At 33.0% G+C, this 26,795-nt stretch overlaps 1 protein-coding gene across 4 annotated transcripts in view; it reads left to right on the top strand.

Annotated features, from left to right (window-relative positions):
- LOC126883281 (calcium-binding mitochondrial carrier protein Aralar1) overlaps window positions 1-26,795 on the top strand; it is a 143,817-nt gene that overhangs the window by 43,433 nt on the left and 73,589 nt on the right. For 3 of the 4 annotated variants that reach the window (XM_050648623.1, XM_050648620.1, XM_050648621.1), the window contains exons 2-3: window positions 14,299-14,614; window positions 18,624-18,910. In XM_050648623.1, coding sequence (XP_050504580.1) covers window positions 14,299-14,614; window positions 18,624-18,910 — 603 coding nt within the window. Of the gene's footprint in view, window positions 1-5,462; window positions 5,493-14,298; window positions 14,615-18,623; window positions 18,911-26,795 lie in introns of those variants that run through there. The other variant, XM_050648622.1, reaches the window with a different exon arrangement.

Raw genomic sequence — 26,795 nt, 5'->3', positions numbered from 1 at the left:
AAAAATACATCACTTGAGAAAGTGATACAGACTTGCAGCTGCCGGAACAGCTTCAGTGATAATAAATTTTCACCGTAAGTTCGCCGAGTAAGTACGCCGCCGATCCAACCGGTTTGAAATCTTACTCGTGCGTAGCCGCCTATTTCATACTTTACGACTTTGGTCGTCACGACAAACGGTCGTATGACTGTTTGTCGTGCTCATCGGACTTTCACACTTTACGACAGTATTCATCTTATTGACGTAGAGAGCAAAGGGCGTAGAATGAAGCGGGCAAAAATTTATTATTTATACATAATATATTAGTTATACGTAGAAAAAGTTCTTTGAACATCTGCAGATGTAGATTGGCATGAAGTTATAATAGGTTTTCATGTCTATTCCCAAAAATCTATTAACACGAACCGATGAAGACTTATTAAAGAAAGACCAAATATTGTCATTTACACATATGTATTTTAGTAAATGTTTATAATATGGGGGCCCACAAAAATTGTCGCGGGGGGTCCACCAACCTTCAGCTACGCCACTGAAACTATGTGTACTTATTTTGTGTACTTTGGTTTTTTGAGATGATGGTTCCTAAGTATTTAGGCTATTGATTATATTCAAAATAAGATAGCTAAAAGGAACTACAACGTTAACGGGGTTTTATTATTTCATATCGTCAATGGACATCTATATATGGAAAAACCGCGGAGTGCTACCATTTACAGGGGTGCGTTTTTGAGAAATGGGTGAATTAGTCCCTGGGCACAGGTTACATTAGGGTGAGTTCTATGCACTTTTGGTACAAACACGTCTACATAAAAATTGTTCCTGGTTAAATTTCCTATCTAAATATCTCTTTTTAGAGTCAAAGATACTTTTTTTTACAAAAATATATTCAAAAGAAAAAGCACAATGAAACCCAAAAGAAAGAAATTTTGTTTTTTGTCCCATAACTTCTGTCCACGGGGATATAGGTATAGACATTGCTTCACAGAAAAAAAACTTACATCTTTCCTCTTTAAAATGCTGTTTGGTAGAGGTCATTAGGATTTACAGTTTTAGAAATATGATTTTTCAAAGTTTGCCACTCACAGCAATTTTGGGTAATTTTCCTTGTTATTTCGCAAATATTGTTCTGTAACTTTTTTCTACGTAACTTTAGGTGTATGCAATGGTACATGTAATAGGAAGAGAAATCAATTGCCTTTAAAATGGTCTACTGCATAACGTTGTGCGACATTTTTAAGAGGTTATGGTTTTTGCAAGATTTTATACTTTTAACGATTTTTTATATTTATTACGATTATTTTTTAAATTTCTCATTATAACTTTTTTTCTTCTACATTTATGTATATATTATATTTTATAATAAAAAAGAAATCTTATTTTGTTTACTTTAAAATGGTGTATTATAAAAAATTGTAGGATTATTTTTAAATAAGATATGCTTTTTCAAAATGTAATAAGTGGCTGCAACGATTTTTGATTTTAGGATTATTTTTTAAATTTCTCATTATAACTTTTTTTTTCTTGTACATGAATATACTATATATTGCTCAATAAGGAGAGCTTACTTTCTGTTCTTTAAAATGGTGTCTCATCTATATTTAAATAATGGAAACTAATTCCTATCTTCCTACAGCCGCAGTTTTTTGTACATCCTTTGGTACATTTACATGCTATTTTTTCAAGCAAAGCTTGTGGTGCAGGAGCTTTGACAGTAAATATTGGAATTACCTAATCTATATTTTGAAGTTTGTCAGCCCCAGTCAAGTGGATCCAAAGTAATACCTTTAAAAAATAAAATTAATCATAACACACAATCACATAAAAAAGTTATAATAAGAAATTTAAAAAATAATCCTCAAATCAAAAGTCGTTTCAAGTACTTACTACATTTTGAAAAAGCATATCTTATAAAGCGCATTTTATTCAAAAATAATCCTAGAATTTTTTATAATACACCGTTTTAAAGGAAACAAAATAAGCTTTCTTTTTATTATATAATATATACCTAAATGAAGAAGAAAAAAAGTTATAATGAGAAATTAAAAAATAATCGTAAGAAATATGAAAAATCGTTAAAGGTATAAAATCTTGAAAAACCATAACCTCTTAAAAAAGCCACACAACGTTATGCAGTAGACCATTTTAAAGGTAATTCATTTCTCTTCCTATTACTTGTACCATTGCATATATCTAAAGTTACGTAGAAAAAAGTTACAGAACAATATGTGCGAAATAACAAGGAAAATTGCCTAAAATTGCTGTGAGTGGCAAATTTTGAAAAATCATATTTCGAAAACTGTAAATCGTAATGACCTCTACCAAACAGCATTTTAAAGAGAAAAGATGTAAGTTTGTTTTCTGTGAAGCAATATCTATACCTATATCCCCGTGGACAGAAGTTAAGGGACAAAAAACAAAATTTCTTTCTTTTGGGTTTCTTTGTGCTTTTTCTTTTGAATATATTTTTGTAAAAAAAAAGTATCTTTGACTTAAAAAAGTGATATTTGGATAGGGAATTTAACCAGGAACAATTTTTATGTAGACGTGTTTGTACCAAAAGTGCATAGAACTCACCCTAATGTAACCTGTGCCCAGGGACTAATTCACCCATTTTTCAAAAACGCACCCCTGTAAATGGTAGCACTCCGCGGTTTTTTCATATATAGAGATCCATTGACCATATCAAATAATAAAACCCCGTTAACGTTGTAGTTCCTTTCTACAGTACATAATCAATAGCCTAATTGTCAACGAGATTATGTTAAAATGAAGTTTGCTACCTTTTAACAACCAATTTGGATATAGGTAGGTACAGTCGAAATTCCGATACCGATTTCTCAAACTAACGAAATACTTTTGCTCTGGAAAACCACCTATTTGGTCATTCTCTGTAGAATATTTTATCATTTTCGATATATTAAAACCTTTGTCTAACAACCAATCCTGATATCTCTTTTTTCTCAAATTAATATAACGTTCAGTAAAACATATTTGCATCAAATATTTAATGTGCAAAATTTCAAGGACAAATGCAGAATACACACTTATAATGTCTGTTAGATAAAAAACTTGTTATAGGAAATAAATATTTAATAAAGATGTACGTATTCTACTTCAAAATGAATTCTTTAAAAAAAATTGGTATAAAGTAAAATTTATTTTTTATTTTTTGAAAAAAATGTATTTTATTAGATACTACATAGTAATTAGTAAGTAGATATTATTAATTTATATAATATAGGTTGAATTGCGTATACGAGTAAGTTCGACCGAAGTTATAATGGTTGGAGAAGGGATATAGTGTGTACCGAAGGCGCTTTCTTCTCAAGAAGTTTTTGCTTCTGTCGGCTTAAATTTTTTTTGTTGAAAAATAAATATTTTCACTTGCAAATAAGTCTAAAAGTATTGACGTGAAAAAACTTTATAGAGCAAAAATTTCTTAGATTAGTCAATTTATCCATTTCCGGACTTACTTCGGGAAGCTTACTACGGGACTTACTTAGGGGCTTTCACCCCCCAAGTAAAAGTACCAACGGCGCAAGTCCAAAAGTGAAGTGAGGGTAAGGGGGACCTATATCTAAATTTTCATACAATTTGGTGGTGACACGGAAAATTACACGGTGTCGTGTTTCATCAGCAGTAAAAATTCAAAACGACTCGTCAACCCCATTTGAAATACATAGGGGGTTAAGGCAGGGAGATGCGCTGGCGTGTCAGCTTTTTAATGTAGCATTAGAAAAAGTTGCACGAGACGCTAAGTTAGATAGCAGGGGAACAATATTTAATAGATCAGTCCAAATTCTAGCATATGCAGACGACGTGGACATTATAACAAGAACCAGGGCGAGAACTGCGGAAATCCTAACCGATCTAGTAGCAGCAGCAGAACAAATGTGGTTACATATAAATCAAAATAAAACCAAGTTCATGGCGACTAACACAAACACAAGAGCTGGAAATGTTGACGCAGATCTAATCATCAATGACCAAAACTTCGAAGCGGTCAAAGAGTTCATATCTAGGGACATCGGTTAACCCCAATAATAACACATCTGAGGAAATAAAAGGGCGAATAATAATTGCAAACAGGTGTTACCATGGTCTATCGAAGTACTTACCTAACAAACGTCTGTCTCAAAAAACTCGTACAAGGCTGTATAGAACATTGATAGTCCCCGTTCTCACATATGGATCAGAGGCATGGACGCTAACTAAAACATATGAATCCGCTCTATCGATTTTTGAATGAAAAGTGCTACGCAAGATATTCGGAGCAGTCTGTGAGAACGGAATATGGAGGCCTGGATATAACTTTGAACTGCAGAATATATACGTTTGGTGGAAAAGATATTATCAGTAGTAATTGCACAAGAGCTTTAAAATTATAGAATTTTTCTCGAGTGACACTTACAGTTTTAATTTCACGACCCGAAGGGGAGTGAATTTGCTCGGTGGTAGAATGTTGCTGTCTAAATCCAAACTGGTGGTTGGGTATTAGCTGCTTTTCCACGAGGATTAGCTGTAATCTTTCTAGTAAGAGTTTTTCAAAAACCTTTGACATCACTGAAAGTAGACCTATAGGTCTATATGACTTAACTTCTTCTACAGGCTCGCCTGGTTTAGGTATTAAGATGATTTGTGCCACTTTCCACAAAAGGGGATAGTAACCAGTTCTTAAGATTGCGTTAAAAATCTGTATCAAATATTGCACTCCTTTCTTGGGAAGTTCTTTTAGAATTCTTGCAGTGATTAAGTCGAACCCTGGGGACTTTTTCGGATTCAGATCTGTTTGAATTTGTTGAAAACTTGTTTGGCTGTGAATTTCTCCAACGGTGCTTCTAGTTAGTATGGATATTCAAAATTCAATTGAATATTATCTTCTGATCAGGGTTGTTGTTTTGGACATGTGGTTGGAACACTTCCTCCAGGTATTTGCCAAAGACTGTCGCTTTTTCGTTGTTACTTTTAACCCATCGTCCGTTATAACATACACATTTTTTCATAATGGGTTGGTGTAATTTCTTCATTTGAGTCGTAGTCTTAATACTTAAAAGCGTCTCATTGGTGAATCGGCGAATGAGCTTTGAAGGGCCCGTAGTCATACAACTCCAAAGAAAAAAAAAAGCGTCTCATTGTTAAATGGTTGTAAAATATTTTTGTGAATAAGGAATTGATTGCTTATCAAATTATGACTCTGATATGGTGGTACAAGTACAAAATGAAAATAAAGTAGAAAAATCGCAATTAATCTTAAAATTAAACATTTCAGCGGTTCAGGGCGGTTAACTTCTATTAATACTTTCATTGAACGTAATTACAAAAAGGTGTACGTGCAATACTGATAACGAAAAACATTAAAAGTAAAATTTGTAAGATCACATCCATTTATGATTTTTTAATGAGATAAATTCTTAAACGCTTGTCGTTTATAATTCGTGCTTACACTTTAAGTGATAGTGTAGGTTTTAAGGTGCTTAATGGAACTAGAGGAGGTAGGCAATTTTTATAACAAGATTTTTGAAAATAGTATATGAGTGTTTTATTAGCTTATGTCTAATACTTAAAAGCTTCTTCCTTTTTTTATTGTTTGGATTCTTAATGTTTATTGTCGCTCTTGTTCTTTATACAGTACAACCTGCCAAATCCGGGCCTGTCATATCCGGACCTCCCCATATCCGGACGGTTCTGCGCCGTCCGGATCTACCGAAATCTACCGAGAAAGGCAGTCCTGCTGTTGGACAACGCACTAAAAGAACAACTAAAAGATGGCGAAATAATGTATTATAGAATCTATAAAACGTGTCTATCGACGAAAGTTATTGACGGCGTTGATTACTGGAATGTATGAAGGAGAAAACGTTTCAGAGACTATAAAAGAAGTAGTGGTCTTGATATCCGGATTTTTTCATATCCGGATCGGTCTGTCGCCACATTGATCCGGATATGGTAGGTTTTACTGTATCTATTTTTTTATTATCTTGTACCACCCTACATCGATTGTGTTCCTCATAAATTTGATAATAGAACAGTGGGTCCCAAAATTTCTTAGATGGGGGACCCCTTTGACAAAAAATTTAGTTGGCGACCCCCTTATCATTCGTCATTATATAATATTTTCAAATCAAGGGGAAGGTTTAATACGCCGCTTAAGATTTGGTACTGTTATGAAATACAGGGATAATGTTTTTACTTGCGTCGTCCATGAACCAATTACACAATATCTTTAGTTTTACGTTTTCCTTCTGTATTTAACCAAGATAAGGTGCTACATTCATCATCATCATTGGCTTTACAACCGGGAAGACGTGATTAAGGGGCTATCCTAGTTTAAAAGTACGAAATTCATATACTTTTTTTGGGAATTTCTAAAAGAAGAAGTACTGTACCAATTGTTTTAAAAATTTGCATGACCATTTACTATAAAAAGAAGTATGTTTATGTAAAACAATTTTCATTAAAAAATATTGAAAATTAAATGATATGCGCCATCTACTGGCACCGTGAAAATAAAAACATGGCTCCACTGCTGCAGTGATTGGGACTAATAGAGATCCTGAAACATAAAATTTCAAAGTTATTATTGGAAGAGGATGTTTAACTATTGAAAATATCGGCAACCTAGTAAGTGATATAAATATTGCTTTTACTAATAATCCGTTCCAGCAATTTTGGTAGACATAGAATCAGCATATGATAATGTCATATTAGACATTCTCTATGAAAAAATGGGAATCTCCCAAGCTTTGACCTCACGTATAAGATTACTATATTCCGATAGGTCAGTGTCAACTGACCATACATAAGCCAGCAATAGGACTAGGTAGGTACAAAACGGCATATTTTTTGGGGGTATATATCTTGGGTTCAAGGAGAAACAGAAAAACCGCAAATACACCAAATCAATAGCGTTGAGTTAAGCGGTCAGGATCAGACATACACACGTCTCAGTATAGCTGAAAACCTGAAAAACCTATCTTTGAAAATTTTGGTTTTTCGACAATTACTCAAAATTTCAACTTACGAATTGCGCCAATAACTGAGCGTTTGTAGGAGGACTCCAGACGCGTGTAACGGTGTATACTTCATATCTAGGAAAACTTCATACATTTAATTTATAAATAACTTTGAAAAACTGATACAAGAATAAAAAACCGCTAAACGCAGTAAAAATGAGTGACGCATACAATATTTTAGCTACAAAAGAACTGATATGAATATTACGTGGCGCGAAAATGTATTTTCATTTTGATGGAAAATAAAATTCTAGTTTTATTTTAAAAGATTTTTCCATAATATTGACTAAATTTGAAGTAAAACCCGCCACAAAAGAGCTTCAAAATACAAACTATATCAAAGTTACTCTTTTGTGGAGCGTTTGACTTCAAATTCAGCAAATATTATGGAAACATCTTTTAAAATAAAACTAGAATTTTATTTTCCATCAAAATGAAAATACATTTTCGCGCCACGTAATATTCATATCAGTTCTTTTGTAGCTGAAATATTGTATGCGCCACTCAGTTTTACTACGTTGGGCGGTTTTTTATTCTTGTATATGACATGTATTACATATAATATGTTTAACGTCAAAATTTAAGACATAAGTGGATAAAGGTCGTATGTCACATTTTTTGAGAAAATTGTTTTATTAGGTTTTTGTTCTTCTAATATGTTGTTTTACCTTTTAAAATTTTAAAATAACCTATTTTTAGCTAAATAAAAATAACAAGAAGGTATTAAAGCAATATGTCCCACTAGATTTTAGAATTCTAGTGGATAAAGGTATTATGTCCAAAATCGCATTTGGACATAATACCTTTATCCATGTGATCAAGTATATTCAAATGGGAAATAAGCCACAATTTTACCTAAAAATGATTTTATTAACGTTTCGACGCCCAAGTCGGGTGTCGTTGTCAAAATAACAAAATAAGTTTAAACTATGCTGTCACTCATCCATCTATTCCAAAATTAGACATCATTAGCGCAGTGGAAAAAATATCCCAGTGTTTAACAACTCATGAAAAAGAACAATATAGGGTACTATGCAAACTTGAATTGGAAAAATCTAATAAAATTGAACAGAACATCAGCAAAGAGGAAATAAAAGCTTTAAAAACTTTAAAAAATGATGACTCCATAACAATCCTACCAGCGGATAAAGGAAATGCAACTGTAATAATGGATAAAGTACAATATGAGGACAAAATTACAGATCTAATTACAAATGGACCTTATACCAAATTAACCAAGAATCCAACGAAGACACTGGAAAACAAAATCTATAGAACTTTATTCAAATTTAAAAATGATCTAACGTACTATCAAAGAAAATTAATGACACCTCATTACAGTAAGACACCACATTTTTATGGAGTACCGAAAATTCACAAAGCAAATATTCCACTTAGACCTATTTGTAGTACCATCAATTCTCCTTGTAGTGAACTATCAAAATTTTTATTAAATATTATAAAACCATTTGCAAATAATAATGACACATTTATAAAAAATACACAACATTTCTTAAACAAATTATCAAATATTGAATTTAATCCAAATAATATTTTAGTAAGTTTTGACATAAACAGTTTATTTACAAATGTGCCATTAGATAAAACTTTAAACATAATCAAAACGAAATTAGAAAATGATAATACATTAACAACTAGGACAAGACTAAATGTATCAGCTATAATGGAGTTATTGACATTATGTACTAATAATACCTATTTTCAACTAAATAATTAATTCTATAAACAAAATTTTGGTCTCGCAATGGGCTCTTCTTTATCTCCATTATTGGCTAATATATTTATGGAGGATTTCGAAACTAATATCATTTCTAAACAAAATTTAAAACCCACAGTATGGTGGAGATATTATGTAGATGATGTGTTTTCCATATGGTCTCATAGATCGGGATTGTTGGATACGTTCCTGAATATTATAAACGATCAAGAAGAGACAATAAAGTTTACAATGGAAAAGGAATACAATAACACCCTACCTTTCCTAGATGTTTTGGTCTCAAAGAAGGATACTGGATATGAGACTCAAGTGTATAGAAAACCAACACACACCAACAGATATCTCAATTACAAATCAAATCATAACATCAACGTTAAAAAGGGAATCATTAAATCCTTATATGATAGAGCCAAAATTACTTGTTCTAACGAAAATTCATTTTTAGAAGAAAAACAATTGTTAACATCTGTTTTATTAAAAAATGATTATCCCATATCGTTTATAAATAAGGAATTGTCAAGATTGGATCGAATGGAACAGAACAACTTAGAACGGGATCCTACAACATTCACAAGAAATAATACGAGGAAAATATCAATACCATATGTAAAAGGACTATCCGAGAAACTTAAAACAATAGGAAATAAATTCAACATATCAACAACATTCAAAACAACAAACACATTGAGATCTATTCTATCTAAAACTAAACCTAACAGTGAACAAGAAAGAACAAAGAATTGTATTTATAAAATACCTTGTGAATGCGAACAATTTTATATAGGTGAAACGTCAAGACCATTAGACGTTAGAGTAAATGAACATCAGTCTTATATAAAAAATAGAGAATTTGATAGATCTCAAATATGTCAACACGCATGGGATAATGAACATAGAGTTCAATGGAGAGATTCAAGTATAGTCCTAAAAGAAGCAGATAGTAAAAAGAGAAAAATCAAAGAAGCGGCTCTAATTATGCTAAATGAAACCAATTGTGTCGCAAATTCCTCGGTAGAATGCAGTAGGATGTGGTTACCCATATTAAAGGAGGAAGTCAATAGAAAGAAAATACCACAATTAGTAAATCAGTAACATATCGAGTTAGTACATATTTAGTATTTTAGTATTATTTAAAATTTAAAATATCAAGTCAGAATTTGGTATTAGTTTTGAGAGTAAACTAAATGTAAACCCAAATACTTACGATGTCGGGATAGTATCACGAGGTTTTTCCTGGTTTTCCCTCGTGATTTACTATGGAATCTCTAACGCGAGAATTTCAGTGCCACCGTTGCATTTGGTTGTCTTTTTAAAGACAGATCACATGCTATGATTTTTTGTGGCGGATATTCTTGAGTTGGGATTGATTTCATGTAATCGAATGAACTATCTTTTAGTAAAGTCGTCCCAGGAACGCAACTCATCAATATTGGCAATATCATTTTAAAGTCGTCTACTTTAAAATGTATAATACGTGTCTGAATTGCCGATATAAATGAGTCAGATTAAATAAATTATTAGAAGAATTTTTTACTAAGCAACAACATTTTATTTATTTAGTATTATTTTGTATTTTGACAACGACACCCGACTTGGGCGTCGAAACGTTAATAAAATCATTTTTAGGTAAAATTGTGGCTTATTTCCCATTTGAATATACTTGATTATAAAAATGCCACAAGAAAATAGCTTCAGAACAACATTTATCCATGTGAAATGTGTAAATATGGAGAATTTTTTCTACTACTTTGAAGATCTGCAGCTGACGAACCTCTATTTATGTAAAAAGCAAACAAACACTTCAAATCAAAAGGTTAATTTTCGTGTTACGTAAAATGGATAAGAGTGGACGAATTTGACTTCTATCTCTATAAGATATACATACCTAACTTAATGACTATATGCCATTTCAGCAAGTAGATTTAAGAAAAAAAGGACAGCGCACATCTGACCGCAACTGAAATAGACCAAGAAGACTGGAAAATAAAACTGGTAGTTTGAGTTTGGAAAAACTGGGAAATTTAAGAGACCAAAAAAAATTTGTTCCCGAAGAGTATATATGGTTTTATGAAAACGCGATAGAGGAAAATAAAGAAAATCCCAAAAAGAAAAGAAGAACCTACTCAAAAATGTTTTTATTAATTTTACAGTTCGTATTGAAATTTTTTTTGACAATAAATGCCCATTTTTGACACTTAACTCTTTTATCCACTTAACCGTAACATTTTTTAATTATTTTTACTATGTGGATAAAGGTAATTGTCTTCAGAAACTTTCATAACCACTAAGTTTTTTTTTGTCGAATGTTCACAACCTAATCTGAAGCCCCAATTTAGGCGCGTGTATAATTTTCAATCAAATCAATTCTTTTAAATCCATGTATTGTGTCATTAGTTACTATTTCCTTGTCTTAAAAAAGTGATAACCCATTGTGTAATTTTATTTTTGACGATCCGAATCATATTTTTTATGGCCTGGAAAAACACTTATTACTTTAAATTTATTGTTTACTGTACTAAAACACTATCAGCTCATTTAATCGTTGTACTATGATAGTTATAATACAAAACAAGGTAACCGATAAAAACATTGTTTTCTTAGAAAACGTCAATCTTAATATACACTGATACAACTGAATATGGCTCATTATTCATTAGTAAGCCAAAACAAATACTTTTCTGATTTACACACAATCATTAATATTTATATACATGCTTGTATAAGAAGAATTCATCAAATTCATTATATAACAGGAAAGTCTACAGAAAGCCAACCCACACCAACATATATTTAAATTACCACACCAATCACAACGTAAACGTCAAAAAAGGAATTATCGAATCCCTATATGATAGAGGCTAAGGCATCTGCTCCAACGAAAATGTATTTCAGGAAGAAAAAACCTGCTAACAAAGGTTTTGACTAAAAATGACTACCAGTTGTCATTTATAAACAAGAACTTACACAAGATTGAAGAAAAGAAACAACAAAACGCCGCAAGCACTCCAGAGACACTCACGGATTCAAAGATGACAATAATGCGATACGTAAAGGGCTTATCAGAAAAATTGAAAAGGATAGGAAACAAGTACATCACAAGAACATTCAAAACAATCAAAACTCTAAGATCTATCCTGTCCAAAACCAAACCTAACAATACACAAGAAGCATTCAAAAACTGCATCTATAAAATACCATGTGAATGCTACAGTTTCTACGTGGGAGAAACAGCAAGACCACTAAATCTCAGGATAAATGTGCATGAAACATATTAAAAACAGAGACCTCGACAAATCGCAGATATTTTATGCAAACATACCTGGGCAATGAGCATAAAACAGACACAATGAAAGAAACAGACACGAATAAGAAAAAAGTCGAAAATCAGCTCTCATCCTACTTAACGAGGAAAAATGTGTAGCAAACCCCTCAGCAGAATGCAGCAGGTTTTGGTTACCAATATTAAAGAAAAAGTCAACAGCAAGAACATACCAACAATAGCGGAGTAAAGGAAGTAGAAGAACAAATCATCGAAAATCTGATACACGATACATACAGTCGGAAAAATGAAAGAATACCCATGAACAAACATATAAAACACGCTGTATTTTCCTGTCACCGTGTCATAAAGAAAATTGCCCAGCGCAAGTACATGTAATAATAATTATTACATGTACTTGCGCTGGTCAATTTTTTGTATGACTCCGTGACAGGAAAATACAGCGTGTTTTATATGTTCTTTCATGGGTATTCTTTCATTTTTCCTACTGTATGCACCACATAATACACGAACACACAACCATGTACAAAATTAAAAAAATTAATTTAAACAATCACATGTACGACACAATATCATAAATACACACACCCAAACTTATATGGAATCACCATGTATTTCAAATCAATATTTATTTCTTTTAAAAAAACTTGTTATTATTGCGAAGAATAAAGGTTTTATTGTTATTATTGAAAATAAACAAATCGATAAGACAATCAAGTACAGCTCGGTACGGTATAGGTTATTTGCTTATAGAACCTACAACGGGGAAAGACTATTAGTCTTGTGGATCAAGTAATTTTCTCAGAGGGACATAGCTGCAGAGCTAGGTGTAACACAGGGCGTTCTGTTTAAAACCTCTGCTAGGTAACAGGAAATAGGAAAGCTCAAAAATAAAGAAGGGAAAGTCGCCAAAAAGTAATAACGGCTCGCCACGATCGTCTAATTGTCCAATCAGCTGGAAGACACCCAATCATTTCTCACCAGCAGCTCCAGAGGCATCTTTTGAAAGCTACAGGTGTAACTGTTTCAGTTAAAACGATAAGAAGAAGAGTTAGTGCCGAGAAGTATATATTGATCGTCTAAATTGGTGTCTTCACCACCAAAACTGGAACATTGGCAATTGACAAAATGTGCTATTTTCAGAAAAAGTCAGGATTTGTGTAAAATCAGATGATCCACGAAATCGTGTACTTAGAGGTCGAGGAAGACAAGCAAGAACAAAAACTGTCAGATCTGTTCACAAATATGAAAGGGGAAGTGTAATGTTCTGAAGAGGAATTGTGATCCGTAAAAAAACTCCTTTCATTTTCATCCAATCAACGTTAACTGCTTACAGGTATGTTGATAACCTGTAGTTAGGCTCTGGAGAGGTGCAACAGGAGAAAATTTAATTTTCATGCATTATAATGGACCTCCACTTACCATTAGAGTGACTAGAGACATCATTGAAGCAGAAGGTATCCCTTGTTTGGAGTGGCCTGCTTGCTCACCCGAGCTTAACCCTATTGGGTATTTGTGGGATATGCTTAAAAGAAAAATTAGAGCTCGCGGGAAAAATCCACAAAACACCGCACGGCTAGTACAAGCTGCTCTTGAAGAATGGAGCAACCTACCACAACATGTTGATAATTTGATTAGGAGCGTGCCCCCGTAAACTAAAGCTTGCATAAGGACTAGAGGTGATAACACTGACTACCAAAAAACAAAAAAAAAATAAAAACAATTTAAACATTATTAGTTTTGCATTGAAATTTTTGATGCTATTGACTTTAAAACAATTAGTTTCAATTTGTTGTTTAAATACTTTATTGTTTTATTTAATTGTTATGTATTTGTGAATAAATTACTTTAAAATAAATATTCTTTGACTTCGTGTGTTCGTTTTTTTAAATCCGCACGAAATAATAAGAAATATCAGATGATTCCATATAAGTTTGGGTGTGTGTATGTACGACATAATATCACCTTCAAACAAAGTTTTCAACCACACATTGCTGTGGTTATTTTGTTAAAAGTATGCCATTTTGTTAAAAGAGGTACATAACATAAAAACCAGGTTATAAAATCTTCCTAGAATTTTTTAGAATTATCTTCTTTTTTTTTGAGAACGATATCCGGATTGGAAATCGAAACGTCAAACATTAGTTAATTAAAAATGAAATTTTCATTACGCCAATAATTGTGGTTCAATTACATATAATGATAATAATTAGACATTCCTCAAGAAAACAGTTTAAGGTCATATAATATTTTTTTCTTTTTTTTAGGGCGGTGGATTTTTACGAAGAGCAAATGAAGGTAGTTTACACGAAATATTCAACAGATACGCCACTGTGGACAAAAATGGCGAGAAGTTTATGACCGCTGAAGATTTCGTTATAAAATATTTAAAACTCTTGGACGACCAAAACTACAACAAGGATACAGTAAAGTTGTTGGCAGCAATCGTTGATACCAGCAAAGATGGACTCATTTCTTACCCAGAATTTCAAGCATTCGAGGGACTCCTATGTTTCCCGGATGCTCTGTATAAAACAGCTTTTCAATTATTCGATACTAATGGAAATGGCATGGTTAGTTTCAGTAAGTATCCCAATATATTATAAATATATCATATTTTATATTCGTTATCAACAAATTATGGCTAAATTTCCCAATGGGAAGTATACAGACACGGAGTAGGAGGTTGTAGGGCTTAGTGTTCACTTCCCAAGGACGACACAATTAACTAGTGGTAATAATCATCAAGCTAACATCAGGTCGACATCTGAAGTGATTTTGATTCTCACAATAAATCGCTGGAAATAATTATGAGTCTCCTGATCACAATATTTAGAGCTAGCTATGCTCCAAACCGAATAAGCAAATTACACCTTAGCATAAACATACAGGCCTATATAAGTCTGCCTTCATTTATGTTGAAAACCATGGAAAAATACTTGAGTGAATACCCCAACAAAAATAAGCTTAACGAAAACCCACTGCACCAGCGGCAGTGGACGTATCAAGAAGGCAAATCAGGTGAAGCCGCCCTTCACAATCTGGTGTCGGAACTCGAAAAGTTTACACCAGAAAGAAGTCGCCATTATTACATTTTCATAGAAATGGAAATGAAGAAGGTGCATTTGATAATACCTCAATCGAGTCAATACATAGTGACTGGTGAGGAAGAAAATCAACAACATGCAAGTGGATTATCCAGATGCTTCAGAGCAGAATAATATCACATCACAATATATAACTGTATTCCAAGATGAAGTTTTTGCTTTGGTAGCCTGCATTGATGAAGTCATGGATGTGGATGCCTCAAAGCAAAAAGGATAGCCAAGCGGCTATACTCACCAAATCAAAACTGGTGAGGAACTGCAAAGATCTCCTCAACATCCAGACACAAGATAATAAAGTGTCTTTAATATGGGCGCCGGGTCATGAAGGGATGCATGGGTATGAACGAGCAGATTTGTTGGCAAGACAGGGCTCGAGAGAAACCTCTGTAGGCACAGAACCATTCTGCGGCATCACCATATATGCTACAAATAATGACGTTCAGAAGTGGCTGATGGGGAAATTATGACCAAGTGCCAGAGTTTAATGAGTCTGGCTTGAACTAAGAAGAAGAAACACTTTATTTTAATTTCTGTTTTTTTCTTTTTTTATATTACTCCTTTCTATAGATAATATTAAGAGCCTAGGCGCAAATATTTTACCGAGCGAATCGACACATACTCTCCTATTCCTAATTTTTCTTTCTTTACGCGGTAAATTACGTGTAGTAAAATTCTCACTGTTATGGAAGCTTTAAATCCGTCACTGTCAGTATCTACTACACATACGCACACACACTATTGTCAGTGTCAAATATTTAGTGGCCTTGTCACCACATTCTATTCAACTGAGTGCGTTTTATGACAAAGATAGCGAATATTCAATTTGGAAAATATTACCTCGAACATGGTGTTCATTTTTTTCGAATCCTGGAAAAACTAATAAATATTTTTGAAAAATTTAAACGCAGAATGAAAGAATACATCATTTCCGAGGGTAGAAAGTCTCTTAGAATAAGCAAAATGTTTCTTTTGAATGAGATATTTGAAATTAAAAATCACACTCAATTTTGTCTTCTTTTTCACTCCTGTAATTGGTTAGAATAAACGTCATAGAAGTTCTCAGAGATTTTCTACCCTCGGTAGTTATGTAATCTTTCATTCTGCGTTTAAATTTTTCAAAAATACTTAGTTTTCTCAGTATTCGGAAAAAATGAATACACTTACATAGCATTAGAGCCGAAAGTTTGCGCCTATCCCCTTAAGTAATATCTTATAATATATTACTCCTTTATATTTCCTTTTTTGAAGTTATACTTCTTTAGGCGCGATTGAGATTAAGGGTGAATTTATATTGATCTGCGCGCATGCGCACACCGACAGTATGGTATTAGTCGTTATACGGGCTCTGATTGGGTGTTGAAATGATCTGTCAATAATAAATAATTGTTCAATATGAAGGTAAACAAATGTATAATATATTAGTGTTATTGTTGTGAGGACAGAAACGAAAAAGTTTATAATTGTAGTGACATTTAAATAGTTTTTAAAAGCAACAGGTACGTAATAATTGTAAATGTATCATAGGTACCTACCTATTTGAACCTGCCAAAATACATAGTATGTAATACTTTTATTTACATAATTTGATTACCATCAAAATTTCTATCAATGTTCACCTAATATATTGTTTTCTTACTCTATGTTTTGTTGTATTTTTTCAATTCTAAATCATTTCAATTCAAAATCAAAATAATTTAATTTAATTCAAAAATGTCAAAAGCTTAATCCGTTTAGTTAGTCGATCTTCGCACATAATGACACATTGCCTCCGTGGCGAAGTGTTTAAGGGGAATGAACCCAATATACCAACCGCGCTGATAGCTGGTTCGAATCCCAATAAAAACTTTTATTTTTTTATTTTTTTTATACATTTTATGATTGTAAGTATATTTATTATATAATTTTATTTTCAGAAAATACGTATTTAGTTAAAAAAATTTCCGACAATTAATATTCAGAAATCATTTGTGGCATTTTTAATGTGTTTGTGTGTGTTTTATTCCTTTATTATTTTAATTTTTGGCACTGTTTTAATAAAAATGTTTGAGAAGTAGTAAGTATAAATTAGTTTAATATTTAAATAAAATATAAGTAAAAAGTATATTAATTTCGTTTAAATCATATAATAGAAGTATAACTTCTTACGTGCGTACAAAGTACACACACATTCTTTTTTATATTACTTGCAGTAGATTTAAATTATAACCTTTCCCTGCAAGTTCTTTACTTTTTTACACAAATTATTCATCATTTAGTCTTTACTATACCTTATTAATATTTTCTTCTTTTCAATCCAGGTACATTTTTGTTAAAACTGAATCCATTAGTTTTGCGTGGCCCATCTGTCTTTACGTTCAGATATTAGTGAAGCCAAAATACATCAGATACAGAAAAATGATGACGGATTCGAATGTAGCATTTAAAGTGATGTGGGGAAATATTATGAATCAGGAAGTTATCATGATAGGTATAATAATAGCTAGAACAATGTTGACATACGAATCGTTATAGTATTACCGTTGATTGATAAATACGGAGTATATTTATCAGTCAACGGTATTACGTTAAAATATGCGTCTAAATGATATGTTTTATAATCCTCTCAGGAAAGCTCCTTAGAGGAAGAAAAGAAGAATTATGTAAAAATATTGAGAGTGTACCTGAATGCACCAGGGTTAACAGAATACTCAAAAAAGATAACGTTAATAAACTTAAATCAGTTCAATTGCCCAATGGGAAGTATACGAACACAGAGAAGAAGACTGTAGAGCATCTCTTGTGTTCACTTCCCAGCGTCGACGCAATTCACCAGTGGTGCAAACTTTAGCCCAAACCAGAAGTGACTGACTAACCTCTGAAGTGATCTTTGGTTCTCACAAGGTCAGATGGGCTATTGAAACTTTTGAACCATACAAAACTGCTAAATATTTTCAAGGCTACTCCAAGAATGACTAGAAATAATTATGAGTCCTCTAATCGCAATATTTAGAGTTAATTATACTCTGGGATATATTCCAAAAACGTGGAAAAGAGCGATGATGGTGTTCATTCCCAAACCAAGAAAGACAGATTACACCTTAGCAAAATCATACAAGCCTATAAGTCTGGCTTCATTCGTGTTAAAAGCCCATGGAACAAATCTTGAATGAATACGTCAAGAAAAAAAGCATAACTAGCACCTTCTGCATCAGCTGCAATGTGCGGCAAATCAGGTGATGCCAGCCTGAAGAATCTGGTTCCGGAACTCAAAAAGAGTTTACACCAGGAATAAGTCGCCCTTGTTCGCTTTTTAGACATATTAAGTGCATTTGATAATACCTCCATCGAGTCATTATATAGTGCACTGGTGAGAAAGAAAATCAACAACATGCAAGTGGATTATTCAGATGTTTCAGAATAGTGTATTAAATCCTTTTATTTTGTTTACTAGCTAAACGTAAAATTTGCAACTTCTATGAATTATTATTATAATCATATTTTTTTAGGTGAATTCGTTGAGGTAATGAAGAAAACTGAACTGCACAGGAAGATTCCTTTCAACATGGATTCACCGTTCATCCAGCTGTATTTCGGTAAAGACAAGAGCCGCGTAGTATCCTACAACGAATTTTCGCAGTTTCTTCATGACTTCCATGAAGAGTACGCCATCGAAGGTTTTAGAAGGGCAGATACAAATGGCAGCGGGTTTATTTCCCTCTCGGCCTTCCAAGAAATTATGACCAGTATAAAAAGTCATCTATTAACCAAACAAGTTCAGTCGCATCTAATCGAGGTGAGTTATTTGTAATATCAGTAAAGTAATTCTCATGTGATTCATACATAATTGTAGAGTGACGGGGCAAAGTGATCTAAGTGCCAAAAAATCAAAAAATCACTTTTTCCACTCAAAGTGTTCTATGTGCCATCGCCAATAGCCCCACTGTGATTTAAGTCCCTATTCTACTGTTACCTAATTTAAAAATTGACTGCATGATCAAGCTAGCGGTATGTCCTTCGGACGTGTCCGGCCAAACTGTTCTAAGTGCCATGCTTCTTTATTAGTATTGTTCCATGTCAGTAGTTGCTTATAAACGTTCGGGAACGTGTCGTTTTAAGGTTAAAATTCCTATTTTGCATGAAATAATGAATGAACAAGCATTTCGTCGTGATGAAACAGTTAAAAACAAAAAACGTAAGAGAAAAATACAGAGTGAGGCACGAGTTAGTGGAAATTCGTACACTACCGTTAAATTTAAAAAACTAGTTCCGGCAAGACGTAAACCTAAAAACGAGGTTAGTATTAATTTTTATTTTCGAGTATGTGTGCAATAATGACGTTAGCAACAAAAACCAATATTTGCAATGTAACCTTATATTTTGCTTTTTTTGTTTTCAGGTTGAATGCAAATGTAAGAACAGCTATTGTAAGGAACTGACTGGAATAGAGAAGATGCAACTCCATGAGTCCTACTATTCACTGGATTTAAATGAACAGGGTAGTTATCTTATGGAACTGATTCAGATACTTCCGGTGACACGACGTCGTCATGGTACTTACGATGATGATTCAGAGAGCCGACGCCAATGCACTATGAGTTACACTGTTCCTGATGGTAAGGGAGGTTTACAAAAAGTTTGTAAACAGACATTCATGAAGATTTTTGCTGTTAATCCCCAAAGGATTACAACCATTGTCAAGAAGAAAAAAAGTGGGGATTACACTTACACAGACAAGCGAGGTGGTGCAAAAATGTTTAAATTCACTGTCCATGATCGTCGTTTAGTGAAACAACATATTAATAGCTTCCCTAGAGATGTCAGTCATTACAACCGACTTAAGTCGGACAAAGAGTATTTGAGCTCTGATCTGAATGTGCGTAGGCTTTTCAGGGCATTTCAAGAAAAGAATCCTTGTACTCATAGTTCACACAAGTTTTACCGAAGTGTTTTTTTGAAGGATTTTCCGAACCTATCCTTCCGTCGATCACGAGTGGATACTTGCAAAACATGCGATCAACTGAGCATATCAACCAAAAGTTCTGACCCAGCAACCAAGAAAACAGGGACAACAAAACTTGAGTTACATCACCGCCAAGTAGAAGCTGTTTTCGCATCTATAAAAAGCGACTTTATACGAAGCACTTTGCCAGTAAGTGACACGTGCACCATAACAATGGATTTGCAGAAAGTTTTTTCGTTACCCAAACTAACTCACAGTAGTATGTACTATTCCCGCCAAATATCTGGTTACAACTTTGGTATTCACGTGGCTGATACAGATGATGGATTGATGTGTATTTGGCATGAGGGGCAATCAGGAAGAGGAGGCAACCAAATGGCATCTTGCCTTTTACAAACACTAAACTGTGGACTACTCAATACATACAAAAAAAATCTGTGCGTTTGGAGTGATAACTGTGCAGGTCAGTTGAAAAACAGAATGCTTTTGTTCTTGTACATTTTTCTTGTCTGCCATGAAGTTTTTGAAACGATTGATCATAAGTTTCTTGTATCAGGTCATTCGTTCTCAGCTTCAGATCGGGATTTTGCTTTAATCGAAAAAAGAGCAAGACAATGCAAGCTAATTAATATGCAGGATGTTATGAAGGCGATAGTCACAGCGAGACCTTCACGTCCTTACAAAGTTCTGAACATGGGTGACGAGAAAACGTTTTTTGATTTTGATGCAGCCTCTTCCGCGTTTCTGAATATAGCCAAACTTGGAATTTCTACAGCTGTTTGGATTCGAGTTTCAAAGAACAACCCTGGGACCGTCATGTACAAGAAAAGTTACAGGGATTTAGCACCGTGGGAAAGTTGTATAGTCCTAAAACCTGGCATTACTGCCACTACCATCAAAAATGCTACACTGTCTTCTCTTCCAAATTCCTTACCTTTAAAAGAATCTAAAAAGAAAGACATTACTGCAATGTTGCAATTTCTCGATGATGACAATAAACAATATTTTTTAAACATTTTGACAGTTTAAGCACTTATCATTTTCATTTTTTGTAATATGTGTTATATTTGAAGCATGTTTAATATTTAAAATGACTTAATTTAACAGTTTTTATTTTTAAATAAACGATTTACGACAATAAATTTGATTCAAAAACGGTTTTTTGTGTTTTCCCAATAAAATGTTTTTTGGCACTTAGATCACTTTGCCCCGCTACTCTACAATTATAAAGAAACCGTTTATGTATTTTTAGAATACATATAAACCATACATTTATGTGTAAATGTGAATACAAAATGTACACATCTTCTTCAAGTTCCATCTTTTAGTGAAGGTTGGAAATCATCATGGCTATGCGTACCCTGTTAACTTCCGCTCTAAATAGTTCTGCACTGCTGCATTTACAGTACATACGTACTATAACACTATTAACACGTTACCGCGACAAAAATATATGTAATGCCCAAACACGGTGGGCGCCAAGACCAAGAATATATATAACGACGAAATTCACCCTGTAGGAATAATGGAAAATAGAATTTGACAAGATGTTGATATGTCATATAAGGGGATGTAAACGTGTTACACAATTTGAAGAACATGTCCTCGGTTGCTCAGTAACGGAAGAGATATGGCGTGGTTCTTAACGGGATGTTATTAATATTCTCTTATTAGCTTAGGAATAAAAAAAATAGAAAAATCAAATAAGAATATCAAATAAAAAGAAATAAAATATTGGGCGCCACTGGTTTCCTTGTGGGAACCATAAATATACAAAAATAGAAATATTAAAGGAAAGAGAGCTAAATCAAAAATTAAACACAAACCTAGTCAGTACCAAATATACAAAATACTTTTATATGAAAGCAAATATGGCGTGACTTACCTTATGTGTCTCTACTCAGCAAATCTTTGTTGTTCTTACGAAACAAGAGAAAAGGGAAAAGACAATAATAAAATAATATTTTGCAATGAATCAAACATTTTTTATTGAAACAAAATGAAATTAAAAAGAACTATTATCTCTTACGGATTTACAAAGAGAGATCATAGCGCCAGATGGCGCTAGCCACCTACTATCATCACTTCAGTTGCGGTGGGTGGGAAAACCTCTCGATGCGAATCAGTTAAAATATGGAGAACAGTGCCTACGTTCTTTCCGATGAAGGCTCCAATAAGCCGAAAATCGCGATTCAAGGGACTGGACTGCACTCCGTATTCTAATTGAAAAGTAAGATTGTTTTGCCTTCGCATTGCAACTGAATAAAAATGGTATACATTTTTATTTTAAAGAGAGATCATGTTTACCAAAAAGAAAATGAAAAGCTTACATAAAAAAATAGTACCTTGTACATCGTAGTCCTGTATTTTCTCGTAGTTGGTTTTCAAAAGTCCAAGGCACTGTTACACTTCACTAAATGTCACTTTACAAAGGAAAAGATACATTAAAATTACATCAATGAATGGTTGTTTCCATAGTTTATAGAAAAATTCAGCATTTATTTCTTAAAACAAATCGGCACTACTCGAACAAAAATATTGAAGAACTCATTAGTCCTTTAGTATATTAAACGGGACCAAAAAAATTATAAAAGCAACTCCATGCTTTAACTATGATGTCAGAAACTGCTAACACAAAAAAACTTCTAACTCCTGCCTACATGTAAGAAAAATTTATACCAATAGTGGTATAAGAATACATATCGACATCCGCCTAACAGTAGCGAAAATGCCGGAGTACACGTTGTATGCCGGGCTGAGCTAAGCTACAAGCATTCGCCAGCCGGCCGAAGAAACTCAAATTCAACTACATCTTAATCTTCAACGGCTCAAACTAAACTTCTCTACAGCTCAAACGTAACTGCTTGACGGCTAAAACGTAACTGACTTTTTCGATCCTCCCGACTCAGTCCTCAAAAATTCAACGCCCTTCCAAAACTCATTCGATCTTCCCCATCAATAACCTCAACGACCAATTACAGACTTAAAACACTCATTTAATCAAAATATTAACTAATAGGAAATTGCAAATTACGCTCTGGGTTAAACCCTCTGGCGTATACCAGAAACAGCTCATCCAATCACCAAGAAAATAAACAAAACCGATTTTAGTAGTTCCTACGATGCAAATTACGCTCTGGGTTAAACCCTCTGGCGTATACCAGAAACAGCTCATCCAACCACCAAGAAAATAAACAAAACCGATTTTAGTAGTTCCTACGATCTTCTTCTCACGGATAACGCCAATTCAGAAAAAAAAGACTTGGAACCGTTTCCAAATGCCGAAAACGTGGTCATGGACCTTTAAAAGCGTATATTGTTTATACATATTGGAATTACTTTCGTGCTTAAGGGTTTTTGGCATCGCTGATTACGAATCTGGCATTATTTTTTCTGAAAAACAAAATGGCGGATCCAACATGGCGGAAAGAAATTGAAAATATCAATCAAAAAGGAAAATTTTTTGACAAATATGGTAGGTTAAGGTAGCTGATTACAAATCTAACATTACTTTTTTTTAAAACAAAATGGCGGATCCAATATGGACGAAAGAAATTCGAAAATTTTATTTTAGCCGCATTTTTGTTTAAAATGTTATACTATAACGGATTTTTGAAACTGCTGATTACCAATACATTTTCATTATGAAGTACAATATTCAGAAGCTATTATTTATGTACAATTGCCCATACATACTCAACAATCGCCAGAATCATGTAATATGCGTCATTTCCCACTTTTTTATTCAAACAACTGCCAGCAATGCATAGGCAGTTATAGGCAGCTAAACCAAAGTGATTCTGTATCTCCTTACTATATATTTTAAGATTAATAAACATTAGTCGCAGAATTATGCAGAATTTTCTACTTTTGGAATGCATCTTTACAAATTTTTAATTATTTCAAGTATAATTTCACTATTTATGCATTAACAAATTTAAGGCATTTATTGTTAATAAATGTTGATTTAAGTTACATCTTACATTACTACATACTTAAAAAACAAGAATGTGCTTTACAGCGATAAAATTGATAAACTACAAAACGTTTTACAGCGTTTTCAATATACGAGTTCTTTTTCACTTTCTCTGCCGGCCAAAATAACCCCGGACATGGTCCACTTGTTCCTGAGTTGTGAACCAGAATACATCCAGTCTGATCCTCATACCTGCGTATTAGGACTCTACGATAGTATGAGAAAACAACTCTAAACATGAAAATCCCTAAATAGGGACTCCTTTTTTCGCCTCATGACCACGTTTTCAGCATTTGGAACCACTGTGCGTTGGTAACACTCAGAACCACTTATCTCTACAACGGTATGCACTATATAAACAAACCAACTCCAAAACATCATATTTCGGTCGCCAGAAACACATCAGAAAAGAATTTATTACTCCAATTCTTTTGACGGTATAAGATAAAAAAACATATCAAGGTTCCTCAGATGAAAAAGAGATATGAATATCCATGAGAATCGAGAACGAATTACGTAATACCATAGATCTGTGAGAACCCGACAATATCTCTGAAAGACAAACATGATTTTAAATATACAGGGTGAAGCAAAAATGATAATGACTTTCGGACCGTTACAGTACATACTGAATTTTGCCCTGCATAATAAGTTTTTCTTGCATAAAAATATTTCAAAATGCTCTCGAAAATACTGAAGGAATAAAAATCAACGGAGAATACGTAAACAACTTAAGATACGCAGACGATACCGTTATTCGTGCAGACAGTTCTGAGGGTTTGCAACAACTTTTGAATGTCACAACCAGAGAGGGAGATAGCTTGAGGCTGAATATAAACACAAATAAAACAAAAGTAATGGCTGTTACACGTGCACCAAATGCCGACATTAATATTATAATAAACAGATAGAACCCGTACAACGATTCCAGTATCTTGGTTACTGGATAACAAACGATCTTGACCAAGAGGTCGAAATACGTGCTCATATAGAGTATGCTAGGTCCACTTTTCAAATAATGAAAAAATTCTTAATAGACCCTACCTTATTTTCTACCTAATATTTCAGCCTAAACTATTATTTTTGTTCTATTAAATGATCACTTTGATGTGACATTTCCGTTTTAGACCATCCTCTGAATCTCATCAAGTAGTGCGCTACGCTCTCCATACCCGGCGTCAGTGTACCGTTCGTTACATCATCAATAGTCAAAAGTAGTTACTATTTTGGATACCTTATGTAGTGATGTAAGAAGAGAATATTCTCGGCCAGAATATTCTCGTTCTCGAGAATATTCTCTTGACAGTTATTCCGTCCTTAATCGTGCTAAGACGATACATAAAAAAGAAAAATGGAAAATGTGGATACGGCTTTTCTAAGTAAACGCGAAACAATGAGTAATTATGGAAATAATCGTAGACAATTATTTGTTTAAGAATTTTACAAGAATGTCAAAAAGTGATTTCGAACTATTAATAAATATATGATAGGGCCAAGAATAGAGAAGAAAGATCAAACATGAGAAACGCAATACCCATCTCAACAAGATTAGCAATTGTTATTTATACAGTGTGTCTACTTAAGTTGGAAACATATGGGAAACTTTTTTGTTATGCATTTTACGAAAAAAAGTTATTCTTTACAAAAAGTTCTGCATGCTCTAAAACCTAAGATTCAATTATCAGATATCAAATTTTTTAAATATACGAGATATGTCAAAAAATATGAACTTCGTTCAAGAGTAAAGTACCTTTATTTCTCTCAATATTGAAAATTCTTATTATGAAAAGTTGTTTGGAAATATAAACTAAGATCAAATATGCAATTACATGCTTCTAATTGGAAAAAAATATTTTCCAAATTTTTCTCAAATATATTGATACTAACTTTGTTTTTATTTATTTCATATACGATAACTCTTTTATTATTACTTTTACGAAAAAATGGTATTCTTTATAAAAAGCTCTGTATGTCCTAAGACCAAAGATGCAACCATCAGATATCACATTTTATTAATTTTATACGAGGTATTTCAAAAAATATGAATTTCACTCAAGAGTAAAGTACCTTTATTTTTCACAATATCGAAGACGGTTATTAACAAAGTTGTTTAGAATTAAAAACTATGTTTCAATATGCAATAACATCCTTCTAATTGAAATATTGTGAAATATAAAGGTACTATAATCTTGAGCGAATTTCATATTTTTTGACACACCTCGTATAAAATTAATAAAAGTTGATATATCATGGTTGTGTCTTAGATTTTAGACCATGCAAAGCTTTTTATGAAGAATAACTTTTTTTCGTAAAATGAATAATAAACGAGTTATCATATTTGTAATAATTAAAAACGATGTTGGGTAACCATAAATTTAAGAAAAAATTTTTTTTTCAATTAGAAGCATGTAATTGCATATTTGATCTTAGTTTTTAATTTCAAACAACTTTTTATCAGAATTTTCTAGAAGAATTTTCGATATTGAGAGAAATAAAGGTACTTTACCCTTGACCGAAATTCATATTTTTTGACATACCTCGTATAATATTGAGAAAATTTTATATCTGATGATTGAATCTTAGGTTTTGGGGTATGCAGAACTTTTTATAAAGAATAACTTTTTTTCGTAAAATTAATAATAAAAAAGTTTCCCATATGTTTCCAACTTAAGTAGACACGCTGTATATACTAAGAGTTTTAGTTTATTGTATTTATTCAGCGTGCACTACTCTTCCATTTGT

The sequence above is a fragment of the Diabrotica virgifera genome, chromosome 4 (genome assembly GCF_917563875.1).
Source record: "Diabrotica virgifera virgifera chromosome 4, PGI_DIABVI_V3a".
NCBI classification, from domain to species: Eukaryota; Metazoa; Arthropoda; class Insecta; order Coleoptera; family Chrysomelidae; genus Diabrotica; species Diabrotica virgifera.
The sequence above is the reverse complement of the archived record's forward strand: the minus strand, read 5'-3'. Positions and strand labels throughout refer to the sequence as shown.